Source organism: Neomonachus schauinslandi, chromosome 13, assembly GCF_002201575.2.
Source record: "Neomonachus schauinslandi chromosome 13, ASM220157v2, whole genome shotgun sequence".
In the NCBI taxonomy this organism is placed as follows: Eukaryota; Metazoa; Chordata; class Mammalia; order Carnivora; family Phocidae; genus Neomonachus; species Neomonachus schauinslandi.
Window position 1 is genome coordinate 29,987,322 of NC_058415.1, and position 27,679 is coordinate 30,015,000.

The 27,679-nt window shown below is 39.1% G+C and overlaps 1 protein-coding gene across 1 annotated transcript; it reads right to left on the minus strand.

Moving 5' to 3' along the window:
- Nucleotides 1-4,318: 4,318 nt before the first annotated feature.
- Nucleotides 4,319-27,679, minus strand: ZNF367 (zinc finger protein 367). Its single transcript, XM_021677904.1, has 5 exons — nt 27,272-27,679; nt 12,352-12,502; nt 9,700-9,819; nt 8,179-8,317; nt 4,319-5,341 (listed from the first exon to the last, which is right to left on the minus strand). The coding sequence occupies exons 1-5, from the start codon at nt 27,677-27,679 to the stop codon at nt 5,119-5,121; spliced, it is 1,041 nt and encodes a 346-aa protein (XP_021533579.1). The 3' UTR covers nt 4,319-5,118.

A 27,679-nucleotide genomic window follows, 5' to 3' on the forward strand; every position in this document is an offset into this window, starting at 1 on the left:
CCGCCGCCCTCCCGCCGCCGCGCTCCGGCCCGCCCCGCCCCAGTTCCGTCCCCGCCCGCGGCCGGCCCGCGAGAGGGCGCGGCCGAGACAGGAAGGGCCGCGGCCGCCCCGAGTGCGCGCCCGGGGAGAGCGCCCCGCGGCTGCGGCGCGGACGGTGCGGGCGGCTCGAGCTGGCGCTCGCCGGTCCCCGGGGCTAAGCACCTCCTTCCCGCTGGCGGACGGCAGAAACGGGGTTGGGACAGTAGAGCAGACCTTCCGCCTTCCCAGCTGCCCTCCTGGGGCTGCAGTTTAGCCTGAGCATTTGTTTTGCCTTTTTTCCCCTACACTTTTTAATGTATAATTTGCGTAAAAGGAAATGCAAGTTTCACAAGCCCACGGTTCGTTGTTTTGACAAATATGTACCTCCTTGCAACCACCCAAATCACATTTCCATCACCTCAAGTAGTGCGCTTTGTGCCCCACTGAAGGCAATCCCATCTCATTCTGATTTCTATTGCCGAGTTAGATTTGCCTCTTCTAGAACGTCATATAAATTTCATGTATGTACTCTGTCAAGGCTTTTACTGTTTAGGGCTTTGCCACCCCCCCTTTTATTTCTTTAAATTGCAGCGTAGGACCACAGTTTATCCATTCACCAGTTGATGGGCATGGTTGTTCCCAGTTAGGGCTTTTATACAAAATGCTTCCATGAGCCTTAATGTACAAGTTCTTGTGTGAACGTCTGTGTTCATTTCTCTCCAGTTAATACGTAGGAGTAACAAGGGTTAAGGTGGGTGCAGAGCCTCAACTCTTTCCTTGCCTCTAGGTGCGTTATGGCTGGTTCTCTCCTTAATATCAGGGCCCATTGTTTTTCTAAGCGAAGAGCAACTAGCTTCAGTGTTTGTTGTGAAGGAGCGCCTCCCAGAACTGCCTACTCTGACCACACTCTACCTGATGTAGCATTTTTTTTTTCAAATAAGTGTCCCCTATTTTCTTTCTCAATAATTAACTTTAAAAATCTGAAATTTTAGCTTTTTAGAAAAGCTAAAGATTTCAAATGAAAGAAATGTTTGAGCCTAACTATTGATGCCATACAATTGTTTTTCTGTTGTAGGCATTGAACAACCAGTAATTTTCAACACTGATAAGAACTAAAGCAGAACTTTTAACAAATAACTAGCTCTAAAAAAGCCAGAAAGTAAGAGTCCACATTACCCAAAATAAAAAAGCAAACACACGTTAAGACCATTTTAAAAATAGAAAATGGGGCGCCTGGGTGGCTCAGTCGTTAAGCGTCTGCCTTCAGCTCAGGTCATGATCCCAGGGTCCTGGGATCGAGCCCCATATCGAGTTCCCCGCTCCGCGGGAAGCCTGCTTCTCCCCCTCCCACTCTCCTTGCTTGTGTTCCCTGTCTCGCTGTGTCTCTCTCTGTCAAATAAACAAAATCTTAAAAAAAAAAAAAAAAAGGGAAGAAAGAAAATGGGGTGCCTGGGTGGCTCAGTAGGTTAAGCAGCTGATTTTTTTTTTTTAAGATTTTTTAAATTTATTTATTTGAGACAGAGAGAATGAGAGCACATGAGAGGGGGGAGGGTCAGAGGCAGAAGCAGGCTCCCTGCCGAGCAGGAAGCCCGATGCGGGACTCGATTCAGGGACTCCAGGATCATGACCCGAGCCGAAGGCGACAGTCGCTTAACCAACTGAGCCACCCAGGCGCCCAAGCAGCTGATTCTTGATCTCAGCTTGGGTCTTGATCTCAAGAGTCTTCAGTTCAAGCCCTGCCCAGCATGGAGCCTACTTAAAAATAAATAAATAAATGAAATGAAATAGAAAATGAAGTCATATTCCAGTTGAACCAAAAACTCTGAACTTGAAGTCATTTTGGATAATTTCCTTTAAAAAGATCAATTTAGTTTCCAGTGAGTCTCCAAATAAGTTTTGGCTGCAAAACAGTAAACTCACTTTTAGTAACAGCCTTAATCATATTTGCATTTAATTTGCTTCTACAACATACATACTTCCAGGATCTGAAGTGGCTGTCAAAATCTCATCCTAACTGTTTAAATTACAACTCACACTGAAGAGCTCTGTGAAATTCTTTTGCTCAAAGCCTAGACAGGCTGAACCTTGCCTATTGCAAGTATATGACTAAAGATAAATAACTAATGACAAAAATTAAGCCAACTTGCTTGACTCTTTAAAAAGTAAACAGGCCCTGAGTGGCTTCTCAGGGAGATGACCACATTCAACACATCCTGAATATAAGTGAAATAAATTCCCAGTTCCTGATCACCCTTACCGTGAGGCCTGGAACAGAGCTGGCAATACTTATCCACACCAGTGTATTTTTAACACTGTAACAATGAACCAGAGGAGGAAGTTAAATTAATATGTACAATCTAAAAGGCCATAATTTTAAAGAAAAAGCAATTCACACTATGGTTTCTACCATGCTAAACAGATGCCTGAGAAGACACACTGGAAATGATATATAAAACGCACCAAATAACAATATGGGAGGATGTAGGGCTGTAGGTGACATTTCTACCTTTTCAATTTTTTTATATTATGGTTATCATATTGTTGATAGGAAAACAAAGTATAAAAGGGTTCAAGAATGAACATGTAAGGGCGCTTGGGTGGCTCAGTCGGTTGAGCATCTGCCTTCAGCTCAGGTCATGATCCCAGGGTTCTGGGATCGAGCCCCACGTTGGACTCCTTGCTCAGGGGGGAGTCTGCTTCTCCCTCCCCCTCTGCTTGTCCTCGTGGTCTCTCTCAAATAAAATCTTAAAAAAAAAAAAAAAAGAATGAACATGTACTCTAAATTGTAAATTAAAATAAATTTTTATTCAAAGCATCTTTTAAAATTACAGCATCTTTATTCTTATGCTGTTATCTCTGCCAAACTACAACTGAGCCATATGAAGCATAAAACACTTCAAAAATTTGAATGTAAACCACATTTTTAAAACAAAAAGCAGTCTTAACACACCTCAAATTTTAGATGCCAATGTATTTTGTCCAAGTATATAGCTTATATCAAAAAAGAACATTTTAAATATTTCTATAGTAATTGTAATAATTTCTTAAACTTCCAATTATACAAATAAAAAATGTTTGTGAATATAACTATTATAGTTGACAAAGGCTGACCAGAAAAAGAAACAAAAACCCTTACTTTTGAAGGCCTTAAATTTTATTATCCACGAATTGGGAAGTATTTGTATTTTTTAATACAATTTACTGCCCTTCCTTCTTTAGGTAAGTTCATCAAATTTTAAATTTCCCAAGGCTGATGAGTGTTGCTTTTCATAGTTCATTTAAGTTATATTTGAGAGGAAAAATTCTAGAGAAAATGCTGAAACCTAAACCATGAAAATTCTGATGCTACAGTCTCTCTTACTGTGCTTATAAGTGCTGCAAGTTAAAATTCTATATACCAGATTACAAACAAAATTCTTAGACCATTACAAATATAAATTCTCTTATTACAAAAAAGAATCCCTCAAGATTTGTAATTTACTGTACAGAGGAATTACATTTTTAAAGTATGTCCTCATTCATACACATTATTTGTTACTATCATCTTTCACACTTTTGCTTCTTTCCAAGACATTTACATACCACCCCTTCCCCATGGCTACGCATTTTAAACTACCTGTGAACTGCAACACGCTGGAATTTTTGGATAAAGAAGCCTACGTTTTAGATAATGTTTAAACTATGTCCATAGGCTACTACTTCAAAAAGAAAAAAAAAAGGCACTGAAGAGCCCATTATTTCCCTCTATTACTCTGACGTTTACTCCAATTAAGCAATCTATCAAATTAAGTTTCTGCTTAAACAAAAGCTTAAATGATGGAGGTTTATGCCTACACATAAAGGAGGTGAACTGCTCAGGTCTTGATTTTTCTGTTCATGCTTCAGTACATAAAGTGGTATTTAAAAACTTCATCTATTTGGAAAAATGGCTTAAAACCACCACACAAGTTAACACACTTGCAGTTGAAACTATTCCAGAAACCTACTTATTTGAGTAGCTATTATTTTCTGCAGTGTTTAACTGATAACTAAATTTAGTGAACACAAAATAGCTTGGCATGTTATTCTGAAGTAAAGCAAGAAGGTGGCTTTATGCACTGAAAATATAAATATGAGGCTTCCATCTGCTAATAATTCTAAACAAGCAGTACAATTAAAATTTAGTGTTTGCTAACAAAAGATCTAAAACAGTTCACTACAAAACCACCTTGTAGATGTCCCTTTTATTAATAAAAATCCAAGTGCCAAATCTCATTACAGGGCCCATACTATTAAAAAAAAAAACAACAACACACAAAACCAATTACCAAGTTACCTAGACTTTGCAAGATTAATCACTCAATTTCAGCAAATGAGAAATATGCAATGTGCAAAAGTTCCCAAGTTAACATAATAGGGATGCCAAGTGCTTTTCAAACGTAAATATCATAGTGAGTTGTAAAGCCTCAGAAAGATAGAATAAGACTGATATTACTCCAATTCTGAAAATTCTCAACTACGGTGCATCTTACCAAGATCCTCAAAAATCTCTTCTCTTCCAAAGTCCATAACTTAGAACATCTTCCAAAATGGTCAGTTTTCCACTTCTCAATAGGCACACTATTTTGCAGTTTAAAAATACATATCTTACACACATATCTTATACTTTCTGGCTTGCTTCAGTGTTTACAGCATTGTTAAACATACTAATATACATTGTTAAAAATGATCTTATAAATAATCTATTTCAACGTTCTTTGGCTACATGTACCATTCTGTTTTTTCATACAAGTGTCTTATTCAGAAAGTGCTTCCTGTGAGAACTGCTTCCAATGAATGCATTAAACTTGCAAAATCTAGCTTCCCACAATATGTCTTTTTCTACCCTGTACTAGAAGTCCCATATTTACAAAATATTTTAAACTTTACAACAAATCCATTACCATATAAAAAAAGTGCAATTCTCTCTCACCCCATATTATGGGGTAATGACATTCTTCATAAATTTCTACAGAATAGCAGCCTATGATAAGCAAATAAGGTGCTTAGCTTATGCCCACGGATCTACTTTTTAAGTACGCTGGGCAGTACTTCTGTACAGTGGAAGAGCCGGTGTCCAGGCTACTGGCGGAGCGGCGCTCCGGTCAGGTTGGCGAGCTCTATGAGAGCAAGGGCTCCGTGCAGGCGCTCCCGCTGCTCCTGCAGCCGGCGCTGGGCCCCACGCTTCTCATCGTCCTCCTCGTCAGACTGAGGGTATTCCAGAGGGTCCTGCTGCTCCTGATCGGCCTTCTGAACGTGCTTTCCTTTCAAGGTGGGGGCACGCTGCTCTCTCATTTCCCAATACCTATAGGAAACGTATGCACGTTAGCTGTAGGTATACACGACCTTTTCAAATGTTTGATTTTCCTTTTGAGAACAGGTTCTTTACCACAGTATTATTTTTTCTGTGTTTTAGTTTATAAAGCTATAAAGTAATTTCACATACATTACATATATTTCCCATTACAGAGGACAAAGTTCAAGGTCAAGAAATTGAGGGACTTGCTCAGATTTCCAAAAATCAAAAATTGTCAGTTCTGAGTCTTCTACTCCATTCTCTAGTCTAGGGTTTTCGCCAATAAACGACCGCTGCCTTTAAGATCATATGTGAAGTGGACTACAGTAAAATACACAATAGTAGAATAAACGTTACATGTCAATTACACCTCAATAAAGAAATAAACTTTAAAAAAGTAGAATAATCATTAGAAACCTATTTATCCTATTCCCAGAGGGATGGTGACTTCTGACAGAGCTAACTATGAGAAACTTGAAACCCACAAAATATGACAGAGTAGTATCTGTAACACACAGAGCTTATTCAAAAATTTAAGAGGCACCACCATTATTCTATTACATAGCCAACTGATAATTCCCTAGAAAAAATGTTCCACCTTTAGGTAACTGAAGAAAGGCATATCTGAAGAACAGTAGCACTCCATACAAAAATGTCCCATACAAAGCTGTATATTAACACCATAGCTTTATTTATAATAGGCAAAAACAACTCAAATGCCCAGCCACAGGTGAGTGAATAAATAAGCTGAGGTGTATCCATACAACAGATTACATTGTAAGAAGGAATCTAGGGTTGTAAAGTGACAGATGGTAGCTACACTTGAGGTGAGCAAACATAATGTACAGACTTGGTAAATCACTATGCTGTATACCTGAAACTAATGTAACATTGTGTGCCAACTATACTTCAAGTAAAAAAAAAAAAAACTAAACTGGAAAAAAAAAAAGAATAAACCATTGATACAGTCAACAACATGGTTGAATTACAAAATAACTACACTGAGTAAAAGAAGCCAGACAACAGAAGTACATACTGTATGACTCCATTTGTATAAAAATCTAGAAAATGCAAACTAGTTCACAGTAACAGAAAGCAGATCACTGTTGTCTGAGGAGCAAGAAAGCAGGGAAGGGCAGGAGTGATGAATTACAAAGAAGCATGGGGAAACTTTTGGAAGTGATGGATATGTTTACCATCTTGATTGTGATGATGGTTTCACAGGTGTACACATATGTCAAAATATATCAAATTGTACACTTTAAATGTATAGAATCTATCGTGTGTCAATTGTACCTCAGTAAAGCTGTTTTTAAAATTACACACACAAAAATAATACAACTACTAGATTTCAGGAAATCCAGACATCTCAAACTGGAAAAATTTGGTCAATACTCAAAGGTATAAAAAAAGACATGCAAATAGTTCAGTATGACTTCAAGGACAACTAGGAACAGAGAACAGCAAAGAAGCTTAGCAAGGTCAGCTGGGACCAGGCAATCAAGGACTTTGAATGCCATAACAAAGGGTTTAGACTTTACACTGAGTAGAATCCACCAGTCCGTCCCTGAGCAGATGGGAGAAAGGGAGGATGAAGGCAAAATGACCAAGATGTTTCTGACTTGGACAAAATTAGAGTTAATGGGGTAGTGGAGGCCAGGCAGGAGGAAGAAGGAGGGAGGAAGTGATGCAGTAAACAAGACAAACATAATGTTTCCTCAGGTGGAGCTTCCGGGAGGATAGACACTGAACAAATAAATGTGTGATGAAGGTTTTGAAAGAGAAAACACAGTGTGTTGTAAAAGCATCTATTAAGTCGGTCTAACCTTGTTTGTTCTAGGGGTTAGTGAGCAGGTTAGGGAAGGACTTGCTGAAGCGATGTTCGACCCCGGTAAGAAATGAAGAAAGAGCAGAGTGGCTAAATGAACAGGAAAGCGGCATTCCGGGCAGAGGGAGCAGGGAGCAGAGACCTGGGAGCCCCACTGAGAGTGGTGCTGACAAATACGAGGCCCAGGTAGCTGGACACAGCTGCGTTGCCAGAAGGAGGCAGAGCTATGGCAGAGGGATTGGATTCCAGACTTGATCCTAAGTGCAGAGGAATCCGAAGAAGTAGGGAGGGTCCCGAAGAGCTGATGCTAGTTTGTACACAACAAATGACTCCTTAAATCAGGATACCTTTAGAGAAATTTTTTTATACTGGCCCCCTTGTTGCCATTAAAAAAAAAAAATTAAACTGGGTGCTTTGTAGAACTTTACTTTAGAAGAACCTCTAGCCTGTATCCCAGTAATAATCAGCACATATCTAATACAAAGAAAATGAAGAGAGGCTGCACTGTGGAATACAAAAACATATAAAACATTCTTAGAAAATGAGGAAAATTCTTGCTTTTAAAATAAATTGTGGGCTGGGCACTCAGACTAATTAATATCATGTATTTGTTTTCTATCACACACCAGATCCTCGTGCCACTCCTAACAATTCTGTGGCTTAAGGAAATAAAGCACCATTTCAAGTTATTTTATAAAATGTGTATAAAAGCAACTTATTTAGGGCGCCTGGGTGGCCCAGTTCGTTAAGCGACTGCCTTCGGCTCAGGTCATGATCCTGGAGTCCCGGGATCGAGTCCCGCATCGGGCTCCCTGCTCGGCAGGGAGTCTGCTTCTCCCTCTGACCCTCCTCCCTCTCATGCTCTCTGTCTCTCATTCTCTCTGTCTCAAATAAATAAATAAAATCTTTAAAAAAAAAAAAAAAAGCAACTTATTTAAAATGAGAGAACTGTTGAAGCTCCCAACATCAACCCATGTGCTGGGCGAAATTCTGCAGTGGAGTGCAGGGAGAACCTTACTTTGCCAACCACTCGGCGGCAGCCTGGTTGTCCACAGCCTGGTGCTTACTGAGGGCGTCTGTGGGCTCCTCTCGTTTCAGCCTGGCATAAGGGTGCTTCGGACAGTGGCGGTTTGCATGGGTGAATCTGCTTAGGCAGCCTTCAAAACATAGAGGGAAACACTTATCAGAATCTGGACATCCAGCAAACATGGAAAATGTTCAGTTTCCCTGGTATCCAAGAAAAGCAAATTAAGACCATGGGATTTAGCATTCTATAACTTAGAGGAGGGAAAAAACCACCCCAAGGGGAAGCAGATCCTTCGCCTCTTAGTCATGGCAACATAAAGGCATCAACCCCACCAGAAAGTGATTTATTAGCAAAAATGGTCAAAACCTCTGACCTAAGAATTCCATTCTTGGAATCGATTGTAAGGAAACATCCCATAAGATGAACAAAGCTTTACAGAGGAGAGGAAGCCATGCCCTTCAGCTTTGTTGGCAACGAACAAATTTTAAAAACAAATATTCAATATCCAACATTGAGGCAATCATTGTACATATGCTTAAGCAAATGAAAGTGTGTAAACAGGGGCGCCTGGGTGGCTCAGTTGTTAAGCGTCTGCCTTCAGCTCAGGTCATGATCCCAGGGTCCTGGGATTGAGCCCCGCATCAGCCTCTCTGCTCTGCAGGAAGCCTGCTTCTCCCTCTCCCACTCCCCCTGTTTGTGTTCCCTCTCTCGCTGTGTCTCTCTCTGTCAAATAAATAAATAAAATCTTAAAAAAAAAAAAAGGTGTGTAAACATTTGTTTTGGTTTTTTTTTTTTAATTTCAATTTTAGTTGGTTAACATACAGTGTAATATTGGTTTCTGGAGAAAAGAGCGTAGACATTTGTAACAACTGACAACAATCAAGAGAACCACAGAGCAACAGCACAAACCTATATTGAATTTCAGCTATAACTATGTAAAAATGTGCATAAGGAATACATCTCAAGAAATTCTGATAGGAGATTTAGAAAATCACTTAAGAAAAGTGATAAGAAATTACTAACAGTGGCAGTAAAATGGAAAATCTCCCCCTTTATTGAAAATTTAGAAATCAAGTGTTTCTTTCAATTTAATAGTTAAAAAGTTTAAAACCAAACTAAAAGCCTACCATAAAGGCTGTATTTACTTTTATAAATCTTTCTACCACCTCTAACTGAATATATTATTATTTTTCTAAGTAATCTCTCTGCCCATCATGGGGCTCAAACTCCCAACCCCAAGATCAAGAGTCACATGCTCTGCCAACTGAGCCAGCCAGGTGCCCCCTGAATATACTGTTTTTAACTGCCCCTGAAGATTTTCATCTAAAAAGAATATTTTATTTAAAAATCAATCATTTCCCAGAAAATGAGCATGGATCACAATTTAGAGAGCTTAGGATGTTTTACAGAATTTACATCAAAAGCTCTCCTCCTAAAAAACCTCAAGTAAAAGATATTTTAACTTTTAACTCACAGCCAGTTCTTACATAAACTTAAGTCCTAACACCATACCATTTTCTGAACAAACAAAAGGTTTCTCTCCGGTGTGAAGGCGCTGATGTGTTTTGAGCTGTCCACTTTGAACAAAGGCTTTTCCACAGTCTGGATAGTCACACAGATAGGGTCTCTCGCCTAAGTAGACAAATATTATGTATTATTTCTGAGACATAAGGTGAGAAGAAGAAGGGACAGAGAGAATCAACCTCTATATAAGTTGTGACTCCGAACAATCAAACATGTCACGGCCTCTCAAACCTGAAGTGCTGGTGCTAACAGAATCACTTCTATGCTCCTGAGCAGCTCTCCACTGGGAGGCACCGGAATAATGTCCTTGGGCCTTGAGCTTTTAGGTTCCCGGCTTGAAAGCCTTAAAGTTATCTTCGGCTTATCCGGTCATTTTTCTCCCCATTATCCAAAGCACTAGCTCTCCCACTCCTGCTTTCCCACTGTACTTTGCCCGGTTAGACTGGCAGACCCTCCCACCCAGAAGGAACCCTCGCTGCCCTCTCTATTCCCTGCACAGCACTTCTGGAGTGAATGACATGGAACACTTGCTTTTGTCATATGAACTACCCCCTAAATCACTTCAAACCCTACACACCCCTTGAACAAGTGAAAATGATCTGCTTTCATTGGTCCCCCAGTATCTGCACTGTAGCTACTGGGTTAGAGGGCAGGCTTTATCTTTACTTCACTCCTGAGATGCATTCCATAAGGCTGGTCCTCATCTCATTCTACTTGGAAATCCAATCTTCTCTGCCCATTCAGATCTTCCCAGTGCTGTAGGTTCTCAGTGAAATTCCTCCCACCTCCCTGCTACCTCCAAGTAATTGAACTATGTATCCCTTCACGAACTCAGTAGCCACTGTTATTTATGTATCCTGGTACTCTCCTGATACAAAGATGTGTAATACTTTGTACTCCATTGCAATTCATACATACAACACAGTGCTAGGCTTGAGAAAGTGCTTGAAAATATTGTTCAACTATAATTAAACTTACTATTTTTTGAAAAATCATTCTTTGATCAACAACTATGCACAGATCCTTCCTATATGACTCAAAGGACAATAACAAATCCTCCCTAGTTTCTCATTATTTAGAAATGTAGTAAATGATTGTGATAGTTAAACACAAATTAATAAAACACAGGATATGGGGGGGGTATTTAAAATAGTAAGAGAAAAGTTTCTGACAAAGCATTTACATACTGGGGCTCAGCCATACCATGCAGATCCTGGGCTCAGTTCTCTGGCATACCGCATAGCAGGCCAAGGCCTGAAAGTATTGGGGTGACACATGGTAGACTGGTGATAGATCAGGCCTGAGACTCGGGAATCTTCTCATTATGCCAAAGAGTCCTGAACCTTATCTACAGTGGCAACACATACTTTATGGCCTGTGAACCAGTTATTTGGGGGTATTTCAGACTAATTAGATCAAAAAAAATCTGAAAATTCCCAAAACCAGATATTTCATTTAGTAATGGTTTTACTGAATGGTACCTAAAGTCAAAACCTGTGGGCCACCTTAGTTTATAATGATTCAAAATTAAAACTTTTCCTTTTTTCAGGGATTTAGCTAAGAAAACTATATTCTAGCATATTACTAAAATGTATCTTTTCAAAAACAAAAACAAAAACTGGGTGGTGACCATAAACACAGTGAAAAACAATAGGCAACTAAGGCTTAAAAGCCCAAACTCTAGACCAGTACTGCCCAATGGAAATATAATGTGAACCACTTCTAGTAACCACATTACAAAAGCAAAAAGAAACAGGTGAAATTAATTTTGATAATATATTTTATTTACCCCAATATATCTAAAATATAATTTCAATATGTAATCAATATCAAAGTCATTAAGGACATTGTTTACTCTTTTTCATACTAAGCATGTTTTACACATGTTGCCCATCTCAATTAGACTAGCCAAATTTCAACTGCTCAAGAGCCACATGTGCTACTGTATTGGCCGGCATCACCCTAGACTCAAGGGTGTGGGAGGTTGTAAGGCAGTGGTCATTGCTTTTTTGGTGCCTCAGTTTCCTCACCTGTAAATTATTAAATACCATTATTAGAACCAAAAGGCTCCTTCTTCTGGGGCCAACTTTCTCTATGGAAAGAACAAGGGCCCCTCTGTTATTTCTTTGCTTTCTCTATGGTATTTAAAATATAAGTATAGTTTCTCCACACAAAGAGAGATATGATAGTCCTGGGATAGCTACCTACAGTACATTTAATTCTGAAAAATTATACTTCACCTCAGATTAGACAGCTAGGTCAAACATTCGGATGGCACACTAAGGATTCTAGAAATTCTGCTAAAACACTTGACACATAGTGTGTTAGTATTTGGCCTACAAATCAGTTTTAACAATTATACAGACAACTGAAGGGCATATCAAGTAAAATTCAGGTAGGTAGAATGATAGAACTAAATTTAGCAATAACATTCCTATGACAACTAGATTAATTACCATGATACCTTTAGAAGTCACATGGTACGAATGTTGAGAAAACCATTCCTTCTACAAAAAAGAAATGGACTATACAATGCCTGTTTGAAAAAACTTCACAATAAGGAAATATAAACCAACTAAAATATTAATTTATGGGCCCAAACATCAAATCAGCTTTAAATATTACTTCTACTCAACTTACCTGTATGAGTCCTTTTGTGAGCCTGGAGCGATTTCTCCCGTGGAAACACCCTATTACAGATGTTACAACGGATTCTGCTGGATGAATGCTCTCCTTCGTTTATTAGATCCCGGACAGTATCTGCTCTGGGTCTACCACGTCGGATTCCATCCTATTAACAATTTGTATAAACATTAATGTAATTTCTTGGACCCACTCATTAAAGTAAAATATCATAATAAACCATTTTTTAAATTCTTGAGTGACATCAGTGAACATGGTAGAGTAGGTAGTTCCAAAGGCCCATCCCACCACAGATCACTGAAAAATTGAGCCAACTGTCTAAATCACCTTTATTACAACTCCAGAAAATAGTTAGAGATTTACAGCAACTCAGTCAACACTGAACCAAGAAACAGGCAACTTGAAACAGTAGGAAAGCTTTTCAGCATTTTTACGGCTTGCCCTTGCCTCTCCCTGTGGCCCGCAGTAGTCTTAAAGAGCCTTCATTCTCAATATGGGAACTTAGTCCCTGGCTACAGAGACAGCAAAGCAGACCTGATTCTAAAAGACTTGTGTTTGTCTGTCTTGACCTGTCTGAGGGCTACTTGAAGAACTGACACAAAGTGTTTGTCTTTGTTTTACCTAACTTAGAACTCTCTTAGGCCAAAAAGCAGTTAAACAGAGGGCATTACTCAAAAACTCTGTAAGGCCAAGAGTAAGTTACTGTTCCCTGGGGCAAAAGATTTCAATTGAGACAAAAGAACACATCAAAAGCCTGGGAGGAAAAGCTGTAGAGAGAGTTTCTTTGGGAAATTAGTGCATTGAAAAGTGCCCTGATATCCTAAAGATAAAAATTTAGAAAGCCACACACTTAGCCAGGGCAGGAAGCATGCTCAGAACAGACCCGATAAGACCCTAAGCTTTCACCTCTGACTGATCCTCTGCTAGGCACAAGCAGGAAATGAAGGCTAGGGCAGAGTTGTAATGAGTCTAAGGATTAAAGGAGAGATACAACACAGAGCCATTTCAGCAGTCAGGAGTTTCTTCCCTTTCAATTTTTGGCTCCAGGCATTCAAGAAAATCTCTAGCAATGTTAAGCTGACTACAAGCTAATGAAACAGAAATTTAGAGAACAAATAAAACAAAGAATAGAGTTTACAAAAATAGTTTAGAAAATTCACAAAACAAATAACTACAACCTGCAGCACACAACAAAAACTCTGAGGAAGGAGAAGACTCTGATTTCCAGAGTCACAACATTACAATATTCAAAACATCCCATTTTCAACAAAATGTTACTAAATATGTAAAGAAACAAAAGTATGGTCCATACACAGGAGAAATTAATAGAAACAGACCATGAGGAAGTAGACACTGGTCTTACTAGACAAAGACTTTAAATAAACAGTCTCAAGTATGCTGAGAGAGGTAATGGAAACCATGGACAAAGGACAAAAGGAAAAATAGGAGAACACTTTCAATAAACAGAAAATAACAATAAAGAAACAAATTAAAAGGGGCGCTTGGGTGACTCGGTTGAGCATCCAACTCTTGATTTTGCCTCAGGTCATGATCTCCTTGGTCTTGAGATCAAGCCCCACATCAGGCTCTGCACTCAGCAGGGAGTCTGCTTGAGATTCTTTCCCTCTGCCCCTTCCCCTGCTCGCTCCCTCGCTCTCTAAAATAAATAAATAAATCTTTAAAAAAATTATAAAAAGAAACCAAATAGAGATTCTGGAGTTAAAAATTACAATAAACGAAATGAAAAAATTCACTAGAGAATTTGAATGGCAGATTTGACTGTCAGGAAGAATCAACAAATTTGAAGACAGGTCAATTGAAAATATCCAGTCTGAGGAACCAAAAGAGAAAAGAATGGACAGAGCCTAAGACACCTGTAGGACATCAAGTATCTTAGTCCATTTGGGCTACTATAACAAAATACCACAGACTGGGTAACCTAGAAGCAACAGAAATGTATTTCTCACAGTTCTGGAGGCTAGGAAGCCCAAGATCAAGGCACCAGTGTGGTTAGGTGAGGGCCCTGGCTGGCACCCTCTAGCTGTGTGTTCACTTTGGAGCTCTCTGGAACCTTTTTCATAAAGGCTCTAATCCCCTTCAAGAGGACTCCACCCTCATGACATAAGCACCTCCCAAAGGCTCTAACTCCTAACACCATCATCTTTGAGGGTCAGGATTTTATCACACAAATTTTGGGGTATACACTCAGACCACAGCATCAAGCATACCAAAATACACATAATTGGAAACCCAGAAGGCAAAAGAAAAATGGGCGAAAGAATATTTGAAGAAATAATGGATGAAAACTTCCCAAATTTGGTAAGATGTAAGTCTAAACATCCAAGAAGCTCAATGAACTTCAAGAAGAATAAGCACAAAGAAAGATACCCACTGAGACACATTAGGTCAACATGTCAAAAGACAAAAGGCAGAGAATCTTGAAAACAGGAGAAGCAATTCATCAGGCACAAGGAGTCCTCAATAAGATTAACAGCTGATTTCTCAGGAGAAACTATAGAAAGTAGTAGGATGACATGATTAAAGTGCTGAAACGAAAAAAAAAGTCAACCAGTAATCTTACATCCAACAAAATTATCCTTCAAAAATGAAGAATAAATTAAGACATTCTCAGATAAACATAAGCTGAGAGAGTTCATGGCTAGTAGACTTGCCATACAATAAATGGAAAGGGAGTTCTTCAGGCAGAAATGAAAGGGCACTAGACAGAAATGCCATAAAAAGAAATAAAGAACACTGATAAAGGTAATTACATAAGTAAATACAAATGCCAAAAGTCTTATTTTTGGCTCATAACTCCTCTTTTTCTCCTATATAATTTAAAAGACAAATAAATGCCAGGTGCACCTGGCTGGCTCAATCAGAGGAGCATGCAACTCATGATCTCAGGGTCGTGAGTTCAAGCTCCATGTTGGGGGTAGAGATTACATAAATAAACAAACAAACAAACTTTTTAAGAAAAGACAAATGTCACATGTATTTAAAAAATTACAAATCCATGTTAATGGGAACATAATATTAAGAAGATGTAATTTGTGACTATAACAAAGAGGGACAGATAGAGCTGCATAAGAGCAGAGTTTTTGTACACTATTGTAGCTAAGGTTGTCCTAATTAAAAATAGATTGTTTTAAGTCTAAGAGATTAATTGAAATTCCCAGGGTGATCACTTAAAAAAAAAAAAAACCTAAAAATCAAAAAAGGAAACAAGAATGAAAATAGTATACTACAAAAAATAAAACAAAATAAACACAAAGAAGGCAGTAAGAGAGGAATTGAGAAACCAAACAGGTATAAAACATATAGAAAACAAATAACAAAATACCAAAAGTAAGTTCTTCCTTAACAGTAGTCACTTTATTTATTTTTTTAAAGATTTTATTTATTTATTTGACAGAGAGAGACACAGTGAGAGAGGGAACTCAAGCAGGGGGAGTGGGAGAGGGAAAAGCAGGCTTCCCACAGAACAGGGAGCCTGATGCAGGGCTCGTTCCCAGGACTCTGGGATCATGACCTGAGCTGAAGGCAGACACTTAAAGACTGAGCCACCCAGGCACCCCAACAGTAGTCACTTTAAATGTAAATAGATTAAATTTGCCTATTAAAAGGTAGAAATTAGCAAAATTGATTTTTAAAAAATGATCCAACTATATGCTGCCTACAACAGACTTCTTTAAATACAAAAACACAAATAGGTTAAAAGAGAAAGGATGGAGGGGCTCTTGGATGGCTCAGTCAGTAGAGCATGGAACTCGTGATCTCAGGGTGGTAAGTTCAAGCCCCACCTTGGGCTTAGAGCTTACTTTAAGAGAGAGAGAGAGAGAGAGAAAGGATGAAAAAAGGGATAACAATTATAAACATTCACTCACCTAACAACAGAGCCCCCAAAATGTATGAAGCAAAAATTGACAGAATCGAAAGGAGGAGTTCAAAATAGCTGGAGACTTTCACTTTTAATAATAGATAGGACAACTAGACAGGTCAACAAAGATATAGAAGACTTGAACAACACCCCAAGCCAACTAGACCTAACACACAGAACACTCCACAGCAAAATATGCATTTTTCTCAAGTGCACACGGAAAATCCCAAGGAAATACCGTACGTTAGGCCAAAAGCAAGTACTGATAAATTTTACAAGACTGAAATCATCCAAAATATCTTCTGTGACAAACATGGAATGAAACTATAAATCAAAAACCAAAAGAAAAATGGAAAATTCACAAGTAGGTGAAAATTAAACACAGTCTTGAACAGCCAGTGGGTCAAAGAAGAAATCACAAGGGAAATTCAAAAATACCCTGACACAAATGAAAACAAAAACACAATTATTATCAAAACTTAGGGGATACAGTTCTTGGATCGGAGGGCTTAATAGATGATAACAATGCTACCCAAAGTGATGTACAGATTTAGTGCAATCCCTATTAAAATTCCAAAGGCTTTTTTTTTTCAGAAATGGAAAAAGTGATCCTCCAACTCATATAAAATTACAAGAGACTCCAAATAACCAAACAATATTTAAAAAGAGCAAAGCAGAAGGACACACATGTTCCTATTTCAAAACTTACTACAAAGCAGCAACAATCAAGACAGTGTGGTTCTGGCATAAAGAAAGACACACAGACCAGTGAAACAGAATTGAGAGGCAAGAAATAAATCCTTATCTACGGCAAACTTATTTTCAACAAGGGTGCCAAGAACATTCAATGGGTAAAGAATTGTCTCTTCAACAAATGGTTCTGAGATAACTGCATTTCTACATACAAAAGAATGAAGTTGGATCCCTACCTCACATGATATTAAAAAAATAACCAAGGGGTGCCTGGCTGGCTCAACCAGAAGAGCATGCAACTCTTGATCTCAGGATAGTGAGTTTGAGCCCCACACTGGATACAGAGATTAATTAAATGAATAGATAAACAAAAAAAAATTTACCGGGGCACCTGGATGGCTCGGTCAGTTGAGCATTCAACTCTTGGTTTCAGCCAGGTCATGATCTCCTGCTTGAGGAGTCTCTCCTTTTGCCCCTCTCCCCACTCATGCGTACTCTCTAAAATAAATAAATCTTTAAAAAAAAATTAACTCAAAGTGCATCATGAACCAAAATGTAAGAGCTAAAACTCTAAAACTCTTCAAAGAAAACAAGGATAAATGTTCATGAGCTTGGATGTGGCAATGGATTCTTAAATACGACATCAAAAACATAAGCATCAAAAAAAAAAAAATAATAAGCATTGGGGTGCCTGGGTGGCTCAGTTGGTTAAGCGTCTACCTTCCGACCTTCGGCTCAGGTCATGATCCCAGGGTCCTGGGATCGAGCCCCACATCGGGCTCCTTGCTCCACGGGAAGCCTGCTTTTCCCTCTCCCACTCCCCCTGCTTGTGTTCCCTCTCCTGCTGTGTCTCTCTCTGTCAAATAAATAAATAAAATCTTTAAAAAAACAAAACATAAGCATCAAAAGAATAAATAAGCTGGCCTTAAAGTTACAAAATACTTGCATGTCAAAGGACATTCTCCAGAAAGTGAAAGACAACCTTACAAAAACAGGAAATTAATCTTTGCAAATTATATATCTGATAAGGGTCTAGTATCCCTTAAAAAGGATATTTTAAGAACTCTTAAAATTCAACAACAAAAAGACAAAAAGCCCAACTTAAAAATGGGTAAAAACCAGGGTGCCTGGGTGGCTCAGTCAATTAAGCACTGGACTCTTGATCTCAGGGTGGTGGGAGTAAGCCCCATGTCGGGCTCCGTGCTCAGCGGGGAGCTGCTTGAGATTTTCTTCCTCTGCCCTCCCCTAAAATAAATAAATAAATCTTTTTTAAAAAAATGGGTAAAGATCTTAAATAGGAATTTCTCCAACAGTGTTAGGCAAATGGGCAGCAAGCTCATGAAAGGATGCCCAAAATCATTAGAGAAATGCAAATCAAAATCAATGAGGTCAATTATATCTCAATAAAGCTTGACAAAAAAATTTAATTTTTAAAAGAAGGACAATAAGATACTACTTCACACCAACTAGATTATACTCAAACAAAGAAATAGGAAATAAAAGTAGTTCTTGGCAAAAAAGTAGAGAAATTGGAGCCCTCAAAAATTGCTAATGAGAATGTAAATTGGTTCAGCCACTATGGAAAAAATAATTTGAAGTGTGGTATAATGTCATATATATATATATATATATATATATATATATATATATATATACGTAGCCAATGGATGTTAATCAGCAATAGAAATGATACATGCTGCAGGGTAGATGAACCTCAAAAACAGTATGCTAAGTGAAAGAAGCCAGACACAAAGACCACATATTGTATGATTCCATGTAATGAAATATCCAGGATAGTTAAGTGCATAGAGACAGAAAACAGACTGGTTTCCAGAGACTGCATGTGGTGGGGAATAGGGAGTAACTACTTAATGAGTACAGGGCTTTCTTTGGAGGTAATGAAAATGTTTTGAAACCTGATATGTAGGTGGGAGTTGCACAACATTGTAAATTACTAAATGTCACTTAATTACACCTTAAAATGGTTAATTTTATGTTATGTGAATTTCACCTCAATTTTGCTTAAAAACTAAGGAATCTGAATATACTATGGATGTTAGTCAATAAGCAATGTATCAATTTGGTTCATTAATTGTAACACATATTCCATGCTAATATAACATGTTAGCAATGTGAAAACTGGATATGTGATTTATGGGAACACCCTGTACGATCTTAACTTTTCCATACATCTAGAACTAATCTAAAATAAACATTCACTTGAAAAAGTCTTTCTCATTTTCCAGGTTAGGTTAAATTGTACACATACAAGTTACATGAAAAATGATAAAAGGATTATGTACAACTACATCCAAAATGAAGATGCTTTTACTGCCTGCAATATAAAAAACCTAAAGTCTTCCAAATGCTTACACACATCAGGCCAAAACCTTGATGGATAACAATAAGCTCCAGGAAAAAATCCATTCAGTCAATTTTCACTTTGAAAGAAAAGCCCAATCCCAACATGGATGAGTTATCTAATAGGATAAGTCATGTTTAAAAAATTCTTAGATATTAAAATCTATTTCCATAACAGTCAACAGATGGAAGCAATCTAAATGTACATTGGCAGATGGATGAAGAAAAGGTAGCATATACAATACAATGGAAAATTATTCAGCCTTAAAAAAAGAATCCTGCCAGGTGCTATAACATGATGAACCTTAAAAACACCCTGCTAAGTGAAATAAGCCATTACAAAAAAATACATACACACACACACCACAAACAAATTCCATATGATTCCACTTATATAAGGTATCTAAATTAATCAAACTCTTAGAAACAGAAAATAGAATGGTAGTTGCTAGGGACTGTAGGGAGAGAGGAAAGGGGAGTTCAATGGGTATAGAGTTTCAATTTTGCAAGATTAAGATCCTGAGATCTGTTACACAACAATGTGCATATAGTTAACACCAAAAAATGATTAAGATGGTAAATTCTGTTACATTTTTTGCCACCAAAAGAAAAAAAAAAAAGCAACGTGGAAAGGCACTACAGCACATAATAACACTGTAAAAATATTACTGCCCGTCTCACTCTATGTGGGTACCAATGAGGTGAGCTTGACCACATGACTTCCTTTGGCCAATAAAATGTGAGTGGAAATTATATGTATATAAGCAAAAGCCTTAAAAGCCATCACATGGTTCCTTTTCATCTCTCTTTTCTCTCTGCCTTGAGACCCAAATGTCCCAGGTAGGGGATGTTCCTTCTGGGTCCCCGAATAAATAGGACAAGGCACATACCTGCAGTCAACCCACCCAAGACATATAACATGAGCCATGATTAGGCTGAGATTGGGATTTTTAAGTTTGTATTCTACAGCATGCTTTAGTTTAAACTAACTGACTAAGGCACTTTGTCTTTTTGGGGTTTTTTGTTGTTGTTTTTAAAGATTTTATTTATTTATTTGACACAGAGAAAGAGAGAGAGAGAGAGCACAAGCAGGGGGAGGGGCAAAGGGAGAGGGAGAAGCAGGCTCCCCACCAAGCAAGGAGTCTGCTTCTCCCTCTGCCCTTCACCCCACTCATGCTCTCTCTCTCACTCTCTCTCAAATAAATAAAATCGTAAAAAAAAAAAAAAAAAGGAGTTTCCATTTATAATTAGGCTAGGAATTGGCAAGGCCCTGGACCTTGACTTATTTATTTAAGTCCAAATTTGCAAATCTACTTGTAGCAATTATTGGCTGTTTTCAAATACTTTCACCTTCATCTTTACTTCTTGGCTTTGATTCTCACTAGTTACATTTAGCTCTAGTCTTGCTTGCTAAAACTGTTAACCCAGAGTCAGCAAAGAAAGATCTAAGCAGGAGTAAAATTCGAGAATTCATTTCCATCATTTATTGAGCCACAATAATTGGATTGTTGCTGGTTATGTTTATATGATAATTCTTTTAAATCTTGTTTTAAAAATGTAAAATGCAAAATAAATAAATAAATCATCTAAGATTCATAAAAATAGTAGGTGATCCTGTTAAGAAATGAAACATGAAATCAGGTTAATTAAAAACCTTAGTGATATAACTCCTCTGCCATGAAAGGATCTTTTCCTAATATTTTTTAAATACATAAAAATGCAAATGCAAAAGAAAAATGAAACTGGACCACTTCCTTACAGCATACACAAAAATAAACTCAAAATGTATTAATGACCTATATGTGAGACATGACACTATAAAATTCTTAGAAGAAAACATAGGCAGTAATTTCTTTGACAGTGGTTATAGAAACATTTTTCTAGATATGTCTCCTAAGGCAAGGGAAGCAAAAGAAAAATTAAACTATTGGGACTACACCAAAATAAAAAGCTTTTGCACAATGAAGGAAACCATCAATAAAACCAAAAGGTACCCTACTGAATGGGAAAAGATATCTGCATATGATATATCTAAATAAGGGGTTACTATCCAAAATATATAAGGAACTTAATACAGCTCAATACCCAAAAAAAACAATCTGTTTAGAAATGGGCAGAGGACCTGTTTAGACATTTTTCCAAAGACATACAAATGGCCAACAGACAAATGAAAAGATGCTCAACATCACTATTCATCAGGAAAATACAAATTAAAAACACAGTGAGATATCATTTTACCCTTGTCAGAATGGCTAAAATCAAAACAGACAAGAAATACCAAGTGTTGGCACGGATGAAGAAAAAAAGGAACACTATTAGTGGGAATGCAAATTGGTGCAGCTACTGTGGAAAATAGTACAGAAGCTCCTCAAAAAAATAAAAATAGAATTACCATCTGATCCAAGAATTCCACTACTAGATATTTAACCAAAGAAAACAAAAACACTAATTCAAAAAGATATATGCACCTATGTATATTGCAGAATTATTTACAATAGCCAAGATACGGAAGCAAATCAAGTGTCTGTCGAGATGAATGGATAAAGATGTCTTACACACACACACACACACAGACACACACATACACACACACACGGAACATTACTCAGCCATTAAAAAGAATGAAATCTTGCCATCTGCAACAACATGGATGGACCCAGAGGGCATAACGTTAAATTAAGTAAATCAGAGAAAGACGAATACCATATGATTTCACTCATATGTGAAATTTATGAAACATAACAAAGAAAAAAAAAGAAACAAAAAAACAGATTCTTAAATACAGAGAATGAACTGGTCGTTGCCAGAGGGGAGGTAGGTAGGATGGGTGAACTAGATAAAAGGGATTAAGATTACACTTATCTTGATGAGCACTGAGGAATGTATACAGTTGTTGAATCATTATAGTGTACACCTGAAACTAATAACACTGTTAATTATACTTTAATTTAAAAAAAAAACCTTAATGGTACAACTCCTGTGCCATGAAAGAATCTTTTCCCAGTATTTTTTAAAAGAGAGAGCCAGGAGAGGAAGAGGGAAAGACTCCTAAGCAGACTCCTCGCTGAGCGTGGAGCCAACTTGGGGCTCGATCTCATGACCCTGAGATCATGACCTGAGCTGAAACCCAGAGTCTTAACCAAATAAGCCACCCAGGCGCCCCTCCCAGTATTTTTAAATACATAAAAACATACTGTTGCTTCTATTATACTTTGAAATAACTGATTAGTTAGTATCAAAATTTTTAGGTTATCCATTACTATTTTGTGTTTCTAGTAAAAAAAAACAAAACTATTTTCAAGCATGTTTAATGGGGGGTTGAGTATTTTAAAAGTTAACAATTTGACTGCTTCCCAGTGCATTTTCCAAATGAGAAATAGCTAAAAAAATACAATATAATACAACAGCCTAGCCATATACAGGTAAGGCTTCACTGAGTGTATCATTTCAACTGAGAAAATTAAGTAAGGCAGGTAATCAACTGATGTCCTAAACAAGTGAATAAAGAGCATCTTTTAACCATACATACAACAATAAGCTGTGTTACTTAAAGAAGATTCTTTTCATTTTGGCCTTAGCAATAAAGCCATGTTTCTAGGTAAATTTGACGATAACAGAGTGTTAACTAACTCATCAGCAATCAAGTATACCTGTAGTCTGACAGACTAATCTTGTCAGGACTGCTTGATGGTTCACAAGAGAAAGTAAAGCGAACAAGAAATGCAACACAGGGATGCCTGGGTGGCTCAGTTAGTTAAGCATCTGCCTTCGGCTCAGGTCCCAGGGTCCTGGGATCGAGTCCCACATGGACTTCTTGCTCAGCAGGGAGCCTGCTTCTCCCTCTGCCTGCCGCTCCCCCTGCTTGTGCTCTCTCTCTCTGACAAATAAATAAAATCTTAAAAAAAAAATGCAACACATTCTATTTATTATGTGGCAACTACTGCGAAATAAGCTACTAGAAAGAAGCAAAATGATTAAACTGCCAAAAATATTTGCATACTTTGGTAAATTTAATTTTTCAGACAGAATTTTAGTACCACTGGAAGGTAGATTAGTGATTTGCAAAGTGTTTTCTGAAATCATACATGATAAACGTTTTGCGTTTTCAACGTCAATAACTATCTTTAAAAAGTTATTTAGGGGCGCCTGGGTGGCTCAGTTGGTTAAGCCACTGCCTTCGGCTCAGGTCATGATCCTGGAGTCCCGGGATCGAGTCCCGCATCGGGCTCCCTGCTCAGCGGGGAGCCTGCTTCGCCCTCTGACCCTCCCCCCTCTCATGCTCTCTCTCTCTATCTCATTCTGTCTCTCAAAATAAATAAATAAAATCTTTAAAAAAAAAAAGTTATTTAATAAAATTTGGGTTATTTCTTAAGCCACTTTGAATAATGTACATTTACCAAGATTTTAGAAAAAGTTATATTCAAACTGGGTATTCATGTGATGACCAAAAAAACTAAAAGTCCTTGACACATTTTTATACAAAGTAAAATTTAAATAAAGTGCTTAAACACAACCTAGAAGGAAAAGAAAAATAGGTCTCAGAGGAAGGCATATGTACCTTGACAAGAAAATGAAAAAAAAATGTAATTGATCATTATTTCCCTTTTCAAATTCAGGTGTGTTTTTTTTTTTTAAGATTTTATTTATTTTTTGACAGAGAGAGACACAGCAAGAGAGGGAACACAAGCAGGGGGAGTGGGAGAGGGAGAAGCAGTCTTCCCCCAGAGCAGGAAGCCCGATGCGGGGCTTGATCCCAGGACTCTGGGATCATAACCTGAGCCGAAGGCAGACGCTTAACGACTGAGCCACCCAGGCGCCCCTCAAATTCAGGTTTAGATCCAAATATCTTTTGGCTTTCATATCTGCTTCCTCATTCTATCCCCCACCTTGACCTATCTGCACAACTTTCTGAGTCTTAATTTGCATTTGTCTGCTGTATTTTGTGTATCCTCATAAAGCATTTCCGTTGAGATACATATAGGTGTAAATAGTGTGTATTTCATAAATCTGCTTTCATCAGCTTGGTACTATAAAAATAATAAACCCCTAAAGTCAATTCACACATGATATATAGAGGAGCAATATCATGTAGGGATTAAGAACAAGGGCTCTGGAAGATTCCAATCAGTTCTGCCATTTACCATATGATGTTAACTAAACTTAATCTTGGGGACTCTTTTCTCTAATTCCTCCTTGTTCATCAGGTAAACAAGATAAATTAATTAAAGAATTCAAAACACTCAACACAGAGCCCAGTAGTTTGCTATGCCAGGCAATTAATGGTGGCTACTATATTAACATGTTTAACATGGTGCTGATCAAAATTATATGTACTAATCTGCTATTTGTAAGACTATGTGCAGTGTTCAGGTGACAGGGTGGGTGGGATAGGCAGCTGGCAAGTCCTGAAAAGTGAATGGTATTTAAGGCTATGCACAGAGAAGCCGAACCACACAGGTCCCACAGTGAAGAAGTAACCTCACGAACATAGTCTGAGTAGAGGGTACAAGGTGCAGAGGCTTGGAAATAACCTATAGCAGAGAGAAATTAGTCTTGTTCCCTTACGTCCCCTCCTGGAATTCTACAATCGAAGAGAAGATAGTGCTAATATATAATTATACCCCAACAGTGCTAAGCAATCTTGTGATGAGGGGCCAAAATAAATTGGTAGATAACGCCTGTTCTCCCCACAGGCAGGGGAGGCAGCATAGGATAGGAACAAACAAGGGAGCAAGTAAGAGCTGACACTTGATGTGAGGGTCTCAGATGTAAACATCTCCCCTGGGAGCAGTGGCGACAAATAGACAATAAACAAACACAAATGTTGTCCTTAAACTCACAGCTGTTATTGCCTCTAACCTGTATACTGAGAGAAAGGGCTAGGGGGAAACATGTTACTGGTCTCCCATCTTTCCATAAAGTAAACAGATTCAGTCAGCACAATTCACCCACGATGCATGTAGAGATAAAGAACTACAAGTATTTTAGAGAAATAAAACAAAGTAAAGGGGGATGGAACCCTCTATCTTTAGTCTAGAGTGTACTGATCACAAATGAAACTAGTTAACATCCTTAAATAAAAGTATATTCCAGACCTTTCCCCTTAAGATGGCAAAGCTAAATGAATGAATTTTTGGAGCTGTAGTTGGATTTCTTCATTAACTAAAAGACAAGTTAAAATCAATTCATCTAGTAATTTTGAAATATGACTGTGAGGAGAAAAAAATGAAATATAAAACAGCCTTTTCGCTTATGTTCTTCATAATTTCCAGTATATTTTACCTCTGAAAAGAGGTAGACAACAGAAGAATTAAAATTCAAACCCATGCAGTGTGTGAGTAACTTTTATGCAAGGTTTGTGAAGATAAGTCTCTTTTAGACCAAAAAGAACATACCTATAAATTTCATTTATCTATTATATTAATCTTCTTGGATAACCCAAAATTAGGTTAAATTATTATTAACAAAATAGTAAATGTAAAATCTTCCACAATTACTTGTGCATGTATGCCTTTATGGTTCTTAACTATAAAACCTAATTTTTTTAAAGGCTAAAGATGTTAACACAGGAAAATATCTAGACTACTAAACCATCTTGCTACCTAGTGACAGCAACAGTGATTGTTTCCTTCACAAACTCACTCCGTACTGTTATATTTCCACTGCTTGTCTTTTCAAATTTCTACTGTTTCAAATTTTTACTGAAGTGCCCCTTCAAGAGTTGAAAGGGTGTCAAAGCAGTTTTATAACTTTGTAGTTATAATATACATACAGTAGTTAATAATAATGCCACTAGTAACAAAGTGTATATCAATTTCCTCAGGGCTCAAAACACATGGAGTTTCAACATCTTTGCTACTGCATGTAAACGTGTTTCAATTTATAGATACAGTATTACCAATATAGGCACTTATCCACTGATTTACTTGTTTTATCTTTAGTCAACTGCTTATCTGACATAACCATTTAACAAAGAGAACCTGAATATTAATCTCATATTAGCACAATTCATTCATTACACAAATATTTACCAAGCACTTTTATTCAGCATTTAGAATGTGCGGTATTAAAGTTGAACAGTCTTCCAGAGAAAAATGATGCCTGCCCTCTAGGAGCTTACAGTCTATAGAGAAAACTGTATGTCAGCAGAGAGGCACTCTGAATACATGCTTCAGGATCAGGAGTTACAAAAACTCGACCATAGTCCCAGCTCTCCCACTACCTAGCTGGGTGACCTTGGGGAGGTCCCTTCACCAACCCCTCTAAGGCTTAGTCGCCTGATCCGTAAAGTGTAAACTTGAACCAGAACCTAACAGTCACATCTTGCCCAGCTCTAAACAGTCTGAGAGTGAGAGCAATTCGAGGTTAACGACAACAGCGTCCCAGTCCACTGTGTGCTCTCAGCAACTAGCAAAGTAGTACGCTGGATGAATGAGAGGCAGAGAAAGCCCAACTTCTAAGATTCCCCTAAGTCTCTTCTCGCTCTTCGGCCATCTCTGCAGGGCACCTTTAGTAGGGCCGGGGTATCTGCACTGATGGAGCAGAATCTACGCAAACCCCTCCCTTCCTGCACCCAGACACAGCTGAAGGCCCGCAGCTCCTCCAATCCCTCTCCGGCCAGATAGGACTCAGAGGTCAGCAGTGTCCGTACGCGGCTGACCTGCCTCCTCCGCGACCCCAGACTGAGCGGCCGCTCACTGCACCTGCTGCGGAGTCGCCTGCGGCCAGCCGCCTCCCCTCCGCTAGTGTCACGTGACCGCCGCCCCGCCTCCACCCCCCCCCCGCGGGGACCCGATTTTGGCGCGCGGCAGTGACGTCAGCGTCCTGTCACCCGCCCCCGCCCCCGCCGCGGCCGGAGCGACCTCACGTTTTAAACTCGGCCCCGCCCCACCCGCCGCGTCCGCGGGCGCTGCCGGCTCCCAGGCAGCGCCGTTAACGGGCCCTGGCTGCCCCGCGCCTCTCCGGCCCGCCCGCGCCGCTCACCTTGAGGTGGCCGCTGTCCGGGCTGCTCGCTTCCTCCTCGTCCTCACCTCCCGAGGCGGCGGCGGAGGCGGCGGGCGGGGGCGCGCCCCGGCCTCGCAACCCCGGGTGCTCGGCGGCGGCGGCGGGCAAGGCTGCCGAGGCGGCGCCCCCCGCGGCCCCGGGGCTGAGCGTCACGTTGTGCGCGTTCTCGCCCCAGCGCCACGGATACACCATGAAGTCGCTGAAGCCGGGGCTGGTGGGGATGAGCGGCGGCGGCGGCTCCGGCTCCCCACCGCCGCCGCACGTGGGCTTGATCGGGGTCGTCCTGATGACCGACACCAGCACCCGCTTTGGGGAGTCGTGGCAGAAGATGACGGGCGGCGGCTGCGGCGGGTTGTCCGCCATCGGCGCCTCCATGCCCCGGATCAT

Coding starts and splice junctions, on each gene's coding strand:
- ZNF367 (XM_021677904.1), bottom strand. CDS start 27,679: ATGATCCGGGGCATGGAGGCGCCGATGGCGGACAACCCGCCGCAGCCG. Junction 12,503..27,271: donor CGGACAGCGGCCACCTCAAG/GTGAGCGGCGCG, acceptor AATTGTTAATAG/GATGGAATCCGACGTGGTAG. Junction 9,820..12,351: donor TCACAAAAGGACTCATACAG/GTAAGTTGAGTA, acceptor TTGTCTACTTAG/GCGAGAGACCCTATCTGTGT.